The sequence below is a fragment of the Bombus fervidus genome, chromosome 9 (genome assembly GCF_041682495.2).
Source record: "Bombus fervidus isolate BK054 chromosome 9, iyBomFerv1, whole genome shotgun sequence".
Lineage (NCBI taxonomy): Eukaryota > Metazoa > Arthropoda > Insecta > Hymenoptera > Apidae > Bombus > Bombus fervidus.
In genome coordinates this window covers 12274450-12291303 of record NC_091525.1, presented here as the reverse complement: position 1 = coordinate 12291303, position 16854 = coordinate 12274450, and the positions used below count along the sequence as shown (strand labels likewise).

The 16854-nt window shown below is 40.1% G+C and overlaps 2 protein-coding genes across 3 annotated transcripts in view; one reads left to right on the top strand and one right to left on the bottom strand.

The window, feature by feature from the left end:
• The window catches only part of LOC139990929 (peripherin-2-like), a 347906-nt gene that overhangs the window by 107085 nt on the left and 223967 nt on the right, over window positions 1–16854 (top strand). The window contains exon 1 of one of the 2 annotated variants that reach the window (XM_072010587.1): window positions 12981–13105. The exons of the other annotated variant lie outside the window; for it this stretch is intronic. The gene's annotated coding sequence lies outside the window, so the exon portion shown is untranslated. Of the gene's footprint in view, window positions 1–12980; window positions 13106–16854 lie in introns of those variants that run through there. 2 annotated transcript variants of the gene reach the window in all.
• LOC139990927 (uncharacterized) overlaps window positions 11991–16854 on the bottom strand; it is a 129227-nt gene continuing 124363 nt past the window's right edge. The window contains exon 6 of the mRNA XM_072010582.1: window positions 11991–13086. Coding sequence (XP_071866683.1) covers window positions 12935–13086 — 152 coding nt within the window. The 3' untranslated portion in view covers window positions 11991–12934. The remainder of the gene's footprint in view (window positions 13087–16854) is intronic.

The window sequence follows — 16854 nt, the reverse complement described above, 5'->3', positions numbered from 1 at the left end:
AAGGAGAGCGACAACTTCGATCGAAATTACTCGCTCCGGCGAGGAGAACCTTTTTCAAAGCTCTAGCCACAGGCCCTTTGTGCAGCGTTCTAGGTACTCTATCCTGGATTGGAATTATAATCACCACGATAAAGGGCTAATGAAACGTCGATCGAGCATATCATATGTTGGCGATAAATTCGATGCATTGGGCGCGGCGTGCATCGCGCCGGAACCATATGCATCCGACACGCTCTCAACCGATGCGCAACGGCAAATTTATGTTGCCCCTGGCGAAGTATCGAGAACTAGAATTCCGTTATATTCCGCTACCTCGTCCTCTTTTTTCTCCTCTATTTTTCTCCGACTAGATTTTTTCTTTCTTTTTTATTCCCTTCTTTTTGAAAGAGTTCGTCTGCGAGGAATACGTCAGCCGGTTTAAAAATCGCGGATTTTAGTTACGCGATCGCGCCAGGCAGTCTTTTAGAGTGGCTCGTTTGTAAATTTTTCATAGATTAACCTTCGCATTTTCGTTGACGGTTTCGGTACATGTATACGCATCGGTGAAATTAGACGATTGAAACGCGTTGGTAGAAGAGAAAGATATTCGCAGCAAACACTGCAAAATGTTATTCCATCCTCTACAGAGTATCCTCGAAGAAGCTTGGTATTCTACTCGCGAGTGGTTAAAAATTCGCTTCTAATCTTCTACTCTAATCCTCTCTCGAGAATATTACCACATTCGTGAAAGAGCGCAAAGAACAAAGTGACTGCCGTATGCTCATCTCGCTGTCGTTATTATGAACCATGCCGTAGGTGTCACGTTTTCGCTATACTTGCCGCTGGACGAAGGTTAACAACGTCCGCATGAATTTTAATTGCCGATACCAAGCTCCCTGGTGCGCGTCGCGTAACTGGCCGTGACTGCCTGTTCAGATAGTCCTCTGCACGGAATGATAATGATAACGGTTATTACGAGGACCGTTAACCTGAGTAAGACCGCCGTCTTGTTTGCTGCTCGCCGTTAAATGTCTCCAAGGCTCGATCGAAACGAACGAGCTTTCGGGCCCAGGATCTCCAAGTAGATTGGGATGGTCGTATCGAGACCTGTCGTTGGTTAAGAGACGCTGAAAGCTACGGTCAGTTTATGCATTCGGTTAAGTTTAGGTATTATGCGTTCGCCGTAAGATCGCACTGCGTTTCCAAATTATTAGCAACCCCCGCTGTTTCCGCACGGCTGTAATTGGTTTCGACGAACCAAACCAAGGGAAGAAATTGAAATTTCCCGATTCGTTGGAAAAATAAAAAGCGACTGATTGGTTAATTGGGAGCGATAGGAATTTTTATTCTGTAGCGATCTGAATGGATTAGATGAGAGAATTTTTATTACAGACATTTATACAGATTCAAAAATTCGTGGACGCAACGACAAAGAGAAAAAAGAAAATGAAATCCAAGCGGGGAATTGTCAATATGCGCAAAATTCAACCGCAAAGGAGTCTAACAAAGAAACGGATCAACGTCCGTCAACCTCGATGAGAGGTCTCCGGTCAAATAAACGATCGAATTAAAGAAACCAAGTAAATGCGAACGGTAGACACACCCGCGGAGACTCTCTCGATCTGGCACGAACGAAACAAACCACCACGAATAACCCAATCGAACGTGTGTCCGCCATTCCGAAAACGAAACCAACGAAGTCGATCGAAACGCTATCTGTTTATCAGGGATTCTTCGTTAGACGAAGTGGAGGTAATCAGTGGTGATTGAAGGCTGTGGTCGGTGAACATAGAACGTATTTCACAGCTGTGAATCAGCGTCGCATTAATACCGAAATGTCCTGTTAGCCGGCTAGCAATTCCGCGAACGGTTTCACCAGCATTTATCGTTCTCGTATCAACGCATCCCCGTGGGCCTACACGCCGCCACCTGGATATATCGTAGCGTTCTCGTTGCCAGAAAATTATTCCACCATCTCTCATGGATACGAACCTGCAACTTCGTTATACCGATGGGATTACCACGAAAGAGAACGACGAATGACCCGGATGGTACGAACATGGTTGGTTTGAAATTGTCCTGAAAAAATTCCGATTTCTACGAGTTTTAGTCTCCTAGTAGTTTTAACGTTTCCTGTTATCCTGATCGGGTAAATGGTTAATCGTCGTAATTGGTAGCGCTGTTTATATATTTGGAACGACAGAGATTGGATCGTGGTTAGATTTTAAATGAATAGCGGAACGAGCTCGTTGGAAAGTCGGTGAATTTCGGACGCTCGATGACGATGGGATTGATTCTGTATTTTGGGAATTTAGAGCGCCCGATGAAGATTTGACGTTGAATTAGTTAGATTTGTAATTTTTAGGGTTTGAACGGCTCGGTGGATAGGAATTTGAAATTTTTGTTCGTACGAAAAAGATTTTCCAGATTCAAACGTAATCAAAAAAATTCCGAATTCGCGTAATTGGAAGTTCGAAGTGCGCACGTCGAGAGAGCCCATCAACCGCGAAACGGTCGGTAAAACGAGTTTTCTGTCATCCAGCCGGCGAAACTTGCGACGACAATTTTTACGTCCTCGCGTCGTAGATACGGTAAAAGTTACAAACTACTGTTTTTTCCGCGCCTGGCCGGCTCTGATTGTTCGTGAACGTCGGCCGGAAACTCTGGTCCGCGTGGTTGGGAAATAATTTTCCTAATTAACACTGGAACAGCTTGCTAATTAAGATAGACGTTTACTAATTAACAATTGCTACCGGTTATTTCTCGCATCGTTGAAACGTCTCTCTCTTACAATTTTTTCCCATTCACCATCAGTATGCAATCCTTCTGAATTTCTACGATATTAATCCTGAAATTACAGAATTATAATATTTATTTAGCACGTACGATAATTGAAAAAAAGAAATAAATTTCTGTAAATATCCACAGCATATCCGTATATCCCTTTTAAACAATTACGCAAATGCCTATTTTATGTATTTTATTCCAATTTCAGAATTTCAACATTCGTTGATAATTGCTAATTTAATAGATCAATTTCGATTAATACGCTTAACGATTCCATTCGTTCCGTGTTTGTTAAAGAATATTTTCCAAGATACTTTCACTAGTTCCGCCGTTGAAACAACGAAAACGTACAACGAATCAATTATGCAGCCAATCCGTGTCCATTCCCTACGGCAGCAAATTCTTCAAATAGAATGTGCAGCATATATAGAGCTGTGCTAGCGTGCATGATTAATGCATGCGGTCTATTTGGAAAACTGATCGTGACTGGGCGTAGTCGAGACTCGATTTTTCTGCACGCTTTTATCTTTTTGCAAGTTTAACGATAGCACGTGTAAACTGACATCGAACGGTCCGGTTTCGGAGGATGAGACGTTTAAAGTCGTGCAATTTTTCTGCTGTCGCCTAAAGTGGATCGGTTTACAGCTTGATACGTATCAGAAATAGTCGTTGAAAATTTTATAGCGAGCTTTTTCGATCCAAAGAGTTAGAAATCGAAGCGAGATATAGATCTTTAATTCTTCTTTGAAAAGAAGCCACACAACCCGATTATAACTAACTAAATCGCGCATGATAATGCAAATTCATAACGAAAAATAGAAATTTCCTTCGTGCAATAAATATCACGATGCGTGGCTTACTTTGCATATTTTCTGTATTTCTGAACGTTGTGCGCAAACTTTTGCATCTTGAAATTTTCCATAAATGCATAAATATCATAAATTCACGAATACGTTCTAGTTGGAACTTAAATATCGCAGATCTTTTTATAAAATTACCAATTTACATCCGTATATCGCGAAACAATATTTTGAAGGACGAAAATTATGTTTCTCCATGGGATTGGTTATTTCCCGGACTATGCTCGCTGCAACCAGAAGCAGCAGGATCCACGGCGATCATTTACAATCGCGAGAAACATTTCGAGGCCAGCCAGCAAACAGCTGCACAATTTACTGCGGCGTCGCACGAAACTAACACACCGATTCCGAACCGAATCTCGCACTTTCGCGCTTCGATGCGGTTTATAATAAATTACGCGAACCAGCCCGTTACACTCGTCGTTTCCATGTTTTTTTTTTTTCCTTCGTTTTTTCACCTAAATAGTTCATCGTCCACGTACCGAAAGCGAGCTCTCGAGTGTTTATCGTGGTCAGTTCGCGCGTCAACGAACGTTCGTCGTCGTTCTCCATTATCAAATTTCCTTTAATCGAATCTTTTCATCGTCGATATTGTTTCTGTCACTGGAGAACCATTTCCACGTGGTTTTTCTTTATATTATTTCACGGCATAACTTTTATCCGTCGTCGAAATTTCGGGAAATCGTATTCGCGCGTGGAAAAGGGAATTTATTTTCCGATTTATTTACTTATTTTCCATATAACTATCTTAGGATAATTGTTACTAGATTACGAGTTTTTGTAATGTCACGCTAAAATTAAAAACGTTGGAGTGAGTTATAATTTGTAATATAGTACGTAGAACAGATCTCCACTTGATATCGAAACGTTAAGAGAGGATCCTGAAGCGAGACTTGTTCTCCATTTTGCGGAGGGATGAAAGTTCGAGGATTAGTGGGATTAAGGTTTTAACTGTTCGAACTTTACTTTGTGTTTTAACCAACTTTGCTGCTTCGATAAAGTAAGAGGTTAGTCGTTTAAAATTGGATTAATTAAAATTATGGAATTAAGATTCTACCGAATGGAAATTCGTCGACGATGAAACTCGCGCTATATTCTGAAAGAAACGTATCGTGAACTTGAAGATTCATAGATAAAAATTGTTTATTCCACTCGATAGTCGCACCGCACTAGCATACACAGGTAAAATTAATTGAAATTGAACTAGAAATAATGCGTATATATATCGTACAACAATTTATTACTTTTCCGTTATAAATGCGATTCTTATTTTTCTATTATAAGGAAATATCAATTTTCATAATTACCATCGTATTGGAACGATATTAAATTTTATTTTTATTAGAAAATAATATAACTGCCTACTCTCGAACGCTAGAAAAACTAATATTCCGCAATGGCGCGGAATTGTACACTTGGCAATACCATCTCATAATTGTACGTACGTGTTTCCTCGCGAAACGTTTTACACGTATTTGTAAAAGTATACAAGTTGGAAATTCCCAGTCCTATCGTCCCATAAAAATCCAACGAAATAAACTATACAATTCATGGCTACGAACCGCGCGAGCTGCGATCAATTTTCTTCCTCGCGGTGGTTCTTTTTTCAGGATGACTCCTTTTTGAAAAATTGCTCCACGGAAAAATCGAGGCGGTCGCGGCGTGGACTCACGCCAATTAATTACAGCCCGCTCTGTTGCGATGTTTAATTAAAAGTGCGAACGAAGGACCCGTCTCGAAATTCTCGCATCGCATTTTTCCGCCAACACACACACACAAGCGCGCGCGCGCGCGCGCGCACGCGTATGCACACGCCTTCGTGTAATTAATTAATGGATTTTGAATCCTGTTCGGAGGATGAAAACTCTCGCCTAATTGGAACAATTTCCTGCTTAGTCCGCTATTTTTTCCTCGCTTTTCTCTCCAGTTCTTTTTTATTCTCTTCGTTTTTTGCGTTAATTTCCTTGGTCGAGGGAAGAGAATGGTTGAAAAACGGATTAATTGGAGAGGGGAAAAGAGTACATAGAAGGCGGTAGAACCGATCAGGCAAACGAAAATGTAGATTCGTCGATTCGAAAGCATTAACGACTACGTCTTTTTTTTATCGAAGCTTATCCCCGATTGAGAGTCGTACGCTTTTGCATTCTTCAACAGTCGTTGATTCTTTTAACGTGTAGAAGCGATTCCTGCGAGGAATTAGCCCGCAATTTCGGAGCGAAGCTATTGAAGCAAGGAAGAAGAACGAAGAAAAGTGAATTCTTTCGGCGAATTATTGATTTCTTGTCTGTTTTAAATCTGTACAAGACGACTTAATCTTGTCGAAGTAATTACTCGAAGAAAAACTCTACGCTTTTTCTTCTGTATATCAGTGACCTGCATACCGCTGTTACGAAGAGAATAGAATTTAGTGAAAGAAAAAATTCGCAACAACGAGAGCTCCGTCTTATTGTGCCCTTGAATATAAATTTTATTTTGGATTACAAGGTCTAGAAACAAATGAGCTAGAAGTAGATTTCCATTGCTGCTTTTTTTTTTTGTAGCCTTCAATTAGAGCTACAAGGGTAACTTTTTGCCAATGTCTTTTGCTATAAATATATAAACGTGCTGCCTATCGTAGCTTCTTCCTATTGTATTGTAACACTGTAAAGGCGAGGATCTGAATCAGCATACACTATACTTAAACCTATACCTATACTTATTTCTATCGAGATACGTATAATTTTATGTGCTAGACTAGATTAGCTGCGTAGTAGTGATACATGTATGTGAATATGAGTGTGCGGTAGTATGTGTGTGCGCGGCGTCTCGAAAACAAATAAACGTAAACTGTTCAGTCGGTTAACTGTCTGGTATGGAAGAAGGTGAGACGCGTGCGTGTATCGATGAATATCCTTGAAATCGTTTATCATATAAATATATAACTATTCTACTATAAATTCCAAGTGTAAATTTAGTGTTCATATACCATTATTTCGGCTATTAAGATCCGAAATTCTCAACAATTTCAATATATTTTTCTACTCAAATTCATCCACTCGTTCTTCTATCAGTCAACCTCAACAAGTCTTGTGTATTATCGATTGATGTCTTATTACGACGGTTGATTCTTCCTATTTTTTATTCATTTATTCGTCGCAGTCTTTAGGGAATATTTGAAATTTCGGAAGAAACTGTTGAATTGAATTTGCGCGAAATTTTGACGACTCGCGTGTTAACGTAGGAATTCAAGACTTGCCGCTGGAACAGTTTAACTCGAATTCTGCATCCGAGCCTTCGATTCGTCGGCTGCTTTTCCTTCTTTAACTCTCAGGCACTAGCTAAACTCGGTTGAAAGCTAAAACTTTGAAATTCGCAGCTCGGCTCTACCGCAAAAGCGTATTCACAGCCGGTTTCCACGGGGAAACCGAACCACGCTTCTTGACTACACTTTACACATTTTCCATGTTATTTTTTGGTACTTCTCGTTTGTATTTAGCACGTCAGAATTCACACAGTTTCTCGAGAATTACACGATAAACCAAATAAATAAGATGGCAAAGGAATCCGGTAACTTTATTTATGTATTTCCTTTACTCTGTCCCAAATGTTCCTTTGCTCCGTCTCATTTCTTCCAGGACGTTCTTTTAATATCGATACGATGGTTCGCGAAGAAATGTTAAAGTTCGTATACCCAAAGTTCATCGTAAAACGATCCTCCTCTTAAACCCTCTTTTTCCAATATTTATAGCCTCGTTCCTGAATATCCGCAAACCATATCCCGTTCACCGCTGTCTAAACAATCGAATTACGTTGAGACCCGTTCATTTGGAAAGTTCAATGGAAATTCATACCTTCGAGAATATGCGTAAAAAAGTAGACGCTCGGAAAATAGTCGTTTCATCTATCAAGCATAACACGAGACGCTACACTTTGGATACTTTATTCTGTTTTTTCGTATTAGGTGCACTCTGTGCAATTTTACACTTTCAGAGCTTGTACGGACGCATGAAAGTTGCCAGTCTACTCGTAACTCACAATGAAATATCAAACAGCAGGACGAGACTTAGAAAAACGTTTCTAGAGGCAAGAGAAATCTGTCGAGTGTACGAATCGGGCTGGTTCCTTCGTTGTCGACGAGGGTTTACTTTTCTTCAACGTCCAGAATCCACGGAAGCTTAAGGAAAACGAGAAGTATCGAAGCGAAACCGGGAAAAGCATCGAGGTCGGCGGGGTGGGGTGGGGTGGAACGCGTTCGGGGGAAAAAAGCGAGAAGACAAATATTTGTCGTAACTCCGTCCGGTTTATGGAGGCCGTGAGTTATCAGTCGCTAACTTTGGCAACTTTGCCCCTCTTCCTCTCCCTTCTTCCTTCACTTTTCACGTTCTTGCTCGCGTTTTTCTTTCCGAGCGAAGTTTTTCACCAGCGCGCAAGTTGCGATGGAAAATTTCCAAGCCCGTCTAAACGTCTTCGTGGCCGCGTTAACGCGAATCCTCCGACATTTCCGGAAGAAAGAGCCGTATTCTTTATCTTCAGACTTCATTTCATCAGAAAATTTTTTGATTTTAGCGCGATGGCTTTTGTTTCTTTCTTTTTTTGTTTTTACATAAAACTCCCAGCCAGAGTCGCGCGATCGTCGTATCGTAATGAAACTCGGAGAAAATTTTGTACGAAAATTATCGTAATCGCGGGAAAAATGTATCGACACAGATAATTCTACGTTTAGAAACTCTCGCTTTAAAACTGGTTATATTTATCTGGAGACATTCGTTATATAACAATCCAATAATATATATAGAAAATTATATTCAAAGAGAAATCTGTCACGCGATTGTAGCTTCGAGAGCAAACCTTTATTGCAACGCTGTAAAGATTCGATACAATATATTTAACTATGGCTCGTTTGGTCTCGTTAAAGTCTTCGTAGCTGCACGAAACCCGATACAAATAATTCTCCATCGCTGGATTCGGGTCGAGCAGGTAAATCGAGACCGTACCCACTACCTTCCAATAATCCATGCTTCCTAATTCTCGTCGAAACCTTCCTATTGGTAACACTCGTCGATAAAGAAGAACACGCCTTGTTTCCTACCTTTTATTCGTCTTCCACGACCATTTCCATTACTCCTTCTCAATCTACGATACAATTTTTCTTCTTTTTAACTCGCCTCGTTCCCCTTCGAACCTCGTTTCCTCGTGTTTTTCAACGGCCATCGTTACAGTTGGTCGATCCTCGATTCGAACGACCAGTCATCCAATTATTTCGCTCATTCCCAACGACAAAGCTACTCGATGTCAATTAAAACCTTAACGAATTCGTTTTGCCGTGGCTTACTTGCAGCTTTATTCATTTATCACCTTTATTCTTTTTTTTTAAATTTTAATCTTGTTAGAGATATATTCGTATAGAGGCGTAGTTTTGATTCTTAGCGATCCTGTTACGAGCTGTTAATTGGACGAAACCTCGAAAATCGTTCTTTCCTCCCTGGTTTCTGAATCCGATCGACGACGATCCAAATTTTTCGTCTTGGAAGTTAAGGTGAAACGGAGATCCGGCCTCGAACTGTTCTTTCGTAAATACCTTGTTTTTTAATTATCATTCTTGCAAAATTTTTACCTGTCACCATATTGACGTGAAGATGAAATTTACTATTCCATTCGTCTTCCAATAAAAGCATTCCTCCCATGATAAGAAGAAGAAAACTCGTATCAAAAGATAATGTTTGTTATCTTCAAGCTAATCGTAGATCCTTGGTATACCTTACTGATTTTCAAGTAGTAATTTCGTTATTTCTATATTCTATTTATTTGTCGCAGAATGAAGTTCTCTTATCAAAGGAAAGTCTCATAAAGAGGAAAGTAAAACCCGTTACTCTGTCTATTCAGTATCAAAAGAATTTTTCTTCCGACCAAAGGAGAATAGTTCGTATTAAACGATACGACTATCTTACTTTCAAATTAATTCAAAATATTCCTCGTACCTTCTTTGTCTTTGATGGAAAAATGTTACATACCGATTTACACGCTAGTGCTACTTTGCTCGAGTCAAGTTTCAGTCTCCTAGGTATTGCTGCTCTAAGAATGATTGATAGTTCTAGTTGGAAATAAACTTTGGCCCCGTTTCCGTATTCCAAAGCTTGGTTAAATTGATCGGAAACGTGGTCCGCGATAAGTCCTGCTTCGAGGTGTTCTAGACTCGTCCTTAATACCTCCGAAGAGATATTAATTCGCCAATTATCGAGGAAACATCGTCGACCCGTAATAAACTCTCTGTCCAGATTATCGTAGGTGGCGTAGATAAGACGTAGGTGGCTGCACGGAACGATATAAAGAGGTGACTTTGCGAAAATTCATTTCCACCCAGCGAACTATTCTTCGGATATAAAAAATAATTTTTCTGTAATTTCGGAATCACGTGTCAAATATTATAGCACCGAGAAAAAAAATTATCTCCTAACGATTCGTTCTTCTTCTTCTCTAGCCGAAATTACGGAGAATTAACATACCGAAAGAAAACGTTTCTTCTTTTTTTCGAATACTTTAACCGGTCAAATTTACAGCGTCGACAAATTGGCGGCGACTTGAGGTCATAATACGGGAAGAAAAAGAGCGACGTCGACAAGGTGGAGAAAGAAGATGAAAAGGTAACAGGGAAAGACCACCGCGGAATCGACGTTAATCAAGAGCGTAGAGAAGGCAGTAAAAAGAGAGAGCGAGAGAGAGAGATAGAAGCCATTCGGTCCATCTGGCTTGTCGGCGAAATTAAAAGCTCTCTCGCACGTGTTCGCAGCACGTGGTCTCTGGTCGTGCGCAAGCTGACGTGCGCGGACGCCTAAAGCTTGATTTAGACCACTGCCGTTTCTCACTCACGTTCCTTTCTACGTGGACGATGCTAAGCTCGCCCCTTTCGTGCACCGATAACATCCACTGAATTTTAATGCGGATATTTACCGAGCATTCGGACCGCCACTGTATTAGGCGAGTCCGTTAAATCGTCCAGATTCTGCTAGCCTTCGCGTGATCGTATTAGGAGATGCTCGTCGCAATGGCAACTGTGTTTTGCTCGATTTTCATAGAACGGAGAGAAATCGAGAGAAACGTGTATCGAGAGTGGATCAGTTCGGGTACGATTGATACGATTTTTCGAAGAACCGATGGTATTATGATCGGATAACGACATCTGTTAGCCGCGATAGCTTTGATCATACCAAATAATCCTTAACTTCATATTATGAATCATCTGTACATAATTAAAAAATAAATTATCCATTGTCGCGATAACTGTGCGTAACGCCACATCGACTCTCTGTTAAACTGTACGAAATTAAAGCAGCTGCAAATCGATCGTCGTCGACGACCCTTGAGAATATCGTCGCGTCGCTAACAAACCTAATTTACGTACGTCTATAGTATATGGTTGTTCCTATATGGACTCTGAATAGATGTCTCTGTAAGCTACTCGCCACTACACATACGTACATACCATTCTACAGCATTATTATCGATTTCTGCTAGCCGAAAGTCTCATTCTTCCATTTCCGAAAAGAGAAATCGGGGTTTATAAGCGATTAAAGTCAAGATCAGCCCAATAAGAAGGGACGGTTGTTAAGGGAACGGCCGGTCGTAAACGTTGAAGTGCACTCGCGTTGGCCAGGCTCGACGTCCAAATATATCGGCAAAATATGAATTATGTCGGTGAAACGTGACTGTTTGGCCTAGCGTAATTGCGTCGAAAGAGTTTCGGATCGGTGGGGAGGTTTATCGGCTCGTTAAATCGAATTTACTGGATTCATCGTTTAATTCGTTGTGCGGCCGCGTGCACGTACCTGTTCGCGGTATTTACATAAACCGATAATCGTTAGTTCGCACGCCGCCGGCTCGAGGAATTTAATAACGGCGTTCTCGTTGCTCGTTTCACGCTCTCGTTACCTGTTTCCTCGACGATCGGAGATCGGCTCCACGGAGAGGCTTTCTCTGGCCTAAAGGTAAATTCTACGCTCGAATATTTACGGACGATTTGGGAATATTAATTAAAAATATGTAAATATTGCTTCCTTTCCTCCTTACAACGCTGTATACGCTGTTACGCCGATATTCAGAACATAATATCAAACAACAAGATATACGGAACACGATACTATTTCTGTATTATTACGTTACTGTAAATATCGTGTCGGTTGTTCTACGAGAATATAAGCCACGTATTTGTAGCTTGAAGATACGTAATCAATGTCTTCCGAAACGATAACGTTTCATTGTACTGTAGACTTTTACGAGAAAACTGTATACACTTACCTGGATCTTTCGTTCAACAATTCTCAACTTCCAGCTACATTTCTACGGAAAGGAAAGGACGAGAAGAAACGAAATACACCGGTGATCGAATCGTACTTCGTATGGTAATTTATTACAATTTGTACAGATTACAAATCGGTACCTATGGTGTCGCGTTCCTCGTTAGACATCTTAAAAGGAGCAGATATTGAGCAGAACGCCGTTCGTCGCTGCGCTAACGTTATTCGTACTCGTTTAATATTAATTTACCCCTGTATGTATATATCTATATATCCTCGACAATCTCGGTGAACACCGGGGTTGCTAAACGAATGACGCGTACAACCCGATCGAAACGATCTTTCACCATGACAAATAAATAAATAAATGAACGAATAAATATGGATCAATGACAAATATCGTAGAAAATCAACGAAGAAGCCGGAATAAAAACGATCGATTTGAAAAGTACGATCGTCTTTTTACGCGTGTCTCAGGGGCGTGTATCATGTACAGGAGGTTACAACAAAACTTCTCCACGTCTTCTCAGATTCGTGTTGTTTTTATCGAATTCAGCCACGTGCCACCGCGTATTCTTCTTCTTCTCCATTCCACCACTATTGCCTCTTTTTTTTTTTGTCTTTTTTACATTGTATAATTCGAGAAAAGTCGATGAATAAATGGCCACGAGTCAACAAAAATGAAAATCGTCTGCGTCGCGATTTCGATTTATTTAGAGACGAGCTCGAAATAGGACAGACGCGTGCTGGCCAGGAAAAGAAACTATACCTGGGCGAGTATCTTCCTCGTCGATATTTTTTGCTCGATATTCTTCTCTACGTCATCTCGACCTCCCGCTTAACACACAGGCCCACTCGTGAATAAAAATCAATTGTTATTCAAGCTATCTACTCCATACATAGTAACATACATAACTGGAAGCCCTAGACTACTAGGTTTTACATGGACGATGTTTTTTTATTTTCTTATTTTCCTCTTTCTTCTGTTTCTTAATCGGGTCAAACAGTGGCAGTGGTGTACTTGCGGGCGCGTACGAGCTACCTGCTGCTAGGAGTTGACGTCGACGAGGTGTAAGGCGTCATGGTTATCGTCGTCGAGGAGAACATCAGATACATGATCGCTGGCAGGGTGAGAATCATCGTCGTCGCTGTAGTCCAGGTCGTGCTCGGGTTCGCGGAATTGCTGCTACCTGTAAATTCAATAGAAAGGTGAGAGATTAAAGCGAAACAGATTTTTTTTTAACGAATCACACGTTGTCCTTTTTTTCTCCGTTTCTTATTTTATCGAAGAAGTAGGTTAACAGAGAGGAACGAAGCTCGATAAGTCGAGAAACTATTTTTGCTCTTTTCGTTTGGTCCTTTTGGATTTTATTCTTTCATTTTTTGAGATTATGATTCTGGATATAAAGAGGCGGATGAAAACTGGTAATTAGGGAAATTGGTAGGTGCTTTCGTGTAATGTATCTGTCTTTTCGTTTCTTTTTTCATGTTTCATGGCTCTTTTATTTCAGCATACCATTATTAAAAACGGCAAATGAAAATTGGTAATTAAAGAAATTGAGGACGATCCTGGGTAGTTTCTTTTTTGTTTCCACTTTTTACTTAACCATAAAGATTATAGATATTAATGTGAACGAATATTAGTAATTCCAGAAATAGATACGATATTCTTGTTACGAGAGAGTGTTGGAAATACTATTCCTTTTCTTTTTTTTCTGTGTATCTTTTCGAATCAACGTGAAGATTTTCGAAAATTCTTCGTTAATTCTAGCGTTTCCCTCCACCGTCTTAGAAAATATTTAATTTTTGCTAACGGAAACTTTTTTTTTTTCTCTAACTGTTAGCTCTTAAGGTGTTGAACTTTTCAGAGTGATTTGACCGTTTGAACTTAGGTTACCGTAGATAAGGAAAAATACGTATCTTTTATTTTTGCCTGTTCTTCTCATCTACAAAGTTTCGTCTAAATCGCAGCCGGATCGTTCGCGGCGTTCCCTTGTTACGAACCTTGAAGCGTTTCACGGTATTCAATAGGGATTGGCACATCGTAAACCCGCGTGAACGTCAGATTTCCGATAATCTGGCTACAGTTGGAGCGCAAGATTGCAAGCTAGATTTCCCGAGGGTGAGCATGTCTGAAATGTCTCGGCATTTAATACCTGTACTCTCTGTATGCGTCAGATTTGTACCTAGCGAATATAAGTTTAAGATATCATCGCAGAGACATTCTATTTTTTATCCCGTTCTCGTTTAAACGTCTGAAAACCGTTGATCGAATTACGAAGCTTAAACAAACACTGGAATTCCCATTCTGTTTCTTTCCCGTTTTTCTGTATTTTTGTTTCCTCTAGACATTCGCGAATCCACGATATTTGCTTACCGCGTATCAAAAAGATACGAAGTATCGGCGTATCGTTCGAACAGCTTTGCTCACTGGACACCGTTCAAATTATACGATAAATAAAGCTATCGATAGGAAGCTCGTTCGAAAAATGCAACATATTCGTATCATTTTCATTCGTTCGATGTATCGTCGAAATGCCCTCGTGTTGATTTAAAAATCGGAAATAAAGGTTTTACGTATATCAAATTTCTCATATGAGACGAGACCAAATACAGAGAGCACTGTAGCTCTTTTAATTAAAAAGCTGCGTAATACGTCGATATTGAAAAACGTAAGTAAATTGATGGATATATTATTTCGTCAATAATTATTTTGTCGGTCGAGCACGAAATAGTGGAGTGTCAAGGGAAGAATTAATTCGAAGATTCCTTGGACTGGCAGCGCGCGGCAATATCGAAAATCCATTTGCCACAGACTTCCGGGAGCGTGTGGTATTAATCAAACTCTGTCGCGGTTCCATCGGAGGTCAGCGTGTTACCGGCCACCCTCGTCCGAAACCAGAGGTTTTCCTCTCCAATTAGAAGCTCACCGAAACGATTTCACACACGCGACCCTCTCCACTGTCCTCTTTCTTAATTACAGTCGAATAAAAAGGATCCAAAAGAAAAAAAAAAAGATATCCCACCAGGAGAAGGAGAGAGAAGACAAAGAAGTAAATGGTCGAGGCACGTAGGTAGTCCAGCTCGTTATTTCCGGTGAAAATGTAGAGTCTGCCACTTCCGGCGCGGTTCCTTTGCCAAGTCCTCTCGGCCAGAAACCTGTTTCCGTAAACTTTGCTCCGTACTTTTAAGCCTTAATCCTAAATTATTTGCGAAAGGGCGCACCCACTTCTGTTCTCGGTATAAGGTCGTTTCCTTTCCTCTTCCTTTTTTTTTCCTCCTCTTTTATTTTATTCTTCATTGGCGAAACCGCGGTAAATTGAACAGTTGTTCCAGTTAAAACAATGGAACAGAGCTAGGTAGCAAGGACCAATTAGGAGCCACGGGTCAATCTGAGGCGAAATAAAATGTCTTGCCCTCTCGGATTTGTTCGAACGTTCGAACGTTCCGTTTAAAGTGCTTCTGCGATAACCGTTTCTTTCGAAATCGGTAGAGGATCTTGGTGAATTTTTACTCTGTTATGGATTCAATCTTTTCGTCGGCTGAATAGTGTAATTTTTAAACGCCACTCTGTCTCTCCTCTCTCCTGTCCTCGTCTCTCTTTCCATTCTGCGATAGAATTATCGAAAGTTTCGAGAATACGAATTACAGCACGCTGGGCTGGTTACATTGTACGCTGAAGAGTTCACAATATTTCTTCGATTTACGAGGAACCTTGGAAGTTTAAAGGAAAAAGGGAAACGTCTGGATTATTGAAACTCTGTTGCCATTGTTCGGTCGAAACATTCCTTGCTTTTCTACATTTTAATTTAGTACTTGTTCACTCGTCGCTGCATTTTTATGAAGTACTCGTTTCACCGTTAAATTTTGACAAAAGTGGCATTGTTCGCTCTTCCTTTTTCAGAACGTTTGCAATGCAAATAATAGTTGTTATTTATGCATACTATTTTTGTTTAAGTTTTGCTGAATTTTGTTCGTACTTCCCGTGCTCTGAAAACATTCCACGACACTGTGCGATTCGAAATACATAATTAATATACGAATAACCTACAGATTCGTATAAATATTCATATTAATAAAAAATATTTATTTAACTATATCGAATACGTTATATCCTGCAAGATGTTGAAAACATCGATCTATTCCGTAAATGTGGAATGAGAGAGGATAGAGCTGTTCGTATATAGGTATTTTTATAACATATTTATACAATATAACACCATTTTTCATCGTAAATATTTATCTACTGCCTGTATCGATTCATTAATTTAAATATTTACATATTTACTATTTCTGTCGCGATGAAACCACGTTTTCTCGATATTTCAATATCCTAGATTCGTACAGACCTAGAGGAAACTGTCTCTGGTCTAGCACAAAAAGTGATCTGGCACGAGACCGTGTTGTTGTCGGACCGTTTTTACGTCGTAGTTTGTCTTGAGAAGATTTTGCAACGCCGAGTGTGAGGCAATGTGGGCGAAGGGAATCGCATTAGAGGCGGTGCGGTCGCGACGATTAAATTTTCAAGGAACAAGAAGAAAAGTAACAGCCAGCAACGGAGCAGCGTGCCAGCTCTCGAGCAAGCGAATTAGCCGCTCTTGTTTTGGATAACGTAGCAATAATGGAGACAATCTTTAGAATTGCCGATTGAAATCTCTTTAAATTATACATTTTGCTTCTTTTTAGTCTTGAGATTTGCCTTGTTAGAATTTAATCTTAAAGTTAAGATTAACAATCTGTGGAAGACACGATGTTTATGTTAAAATAATATTCAGTGATGTTTATTAAACAGAGCCAAATCTATATAAGCGAGTGATATAATTAACAACGTACGGAGATTGTTGATCGTTGGCCAGTTACCCTCGGACTAGACGTAGGTAGTGACCCACGATTCCTTAAATATTTTGAAGCCCACTCTCTATACAATAATGAGTATGTAAGTGTCCTGTTCAAATGCC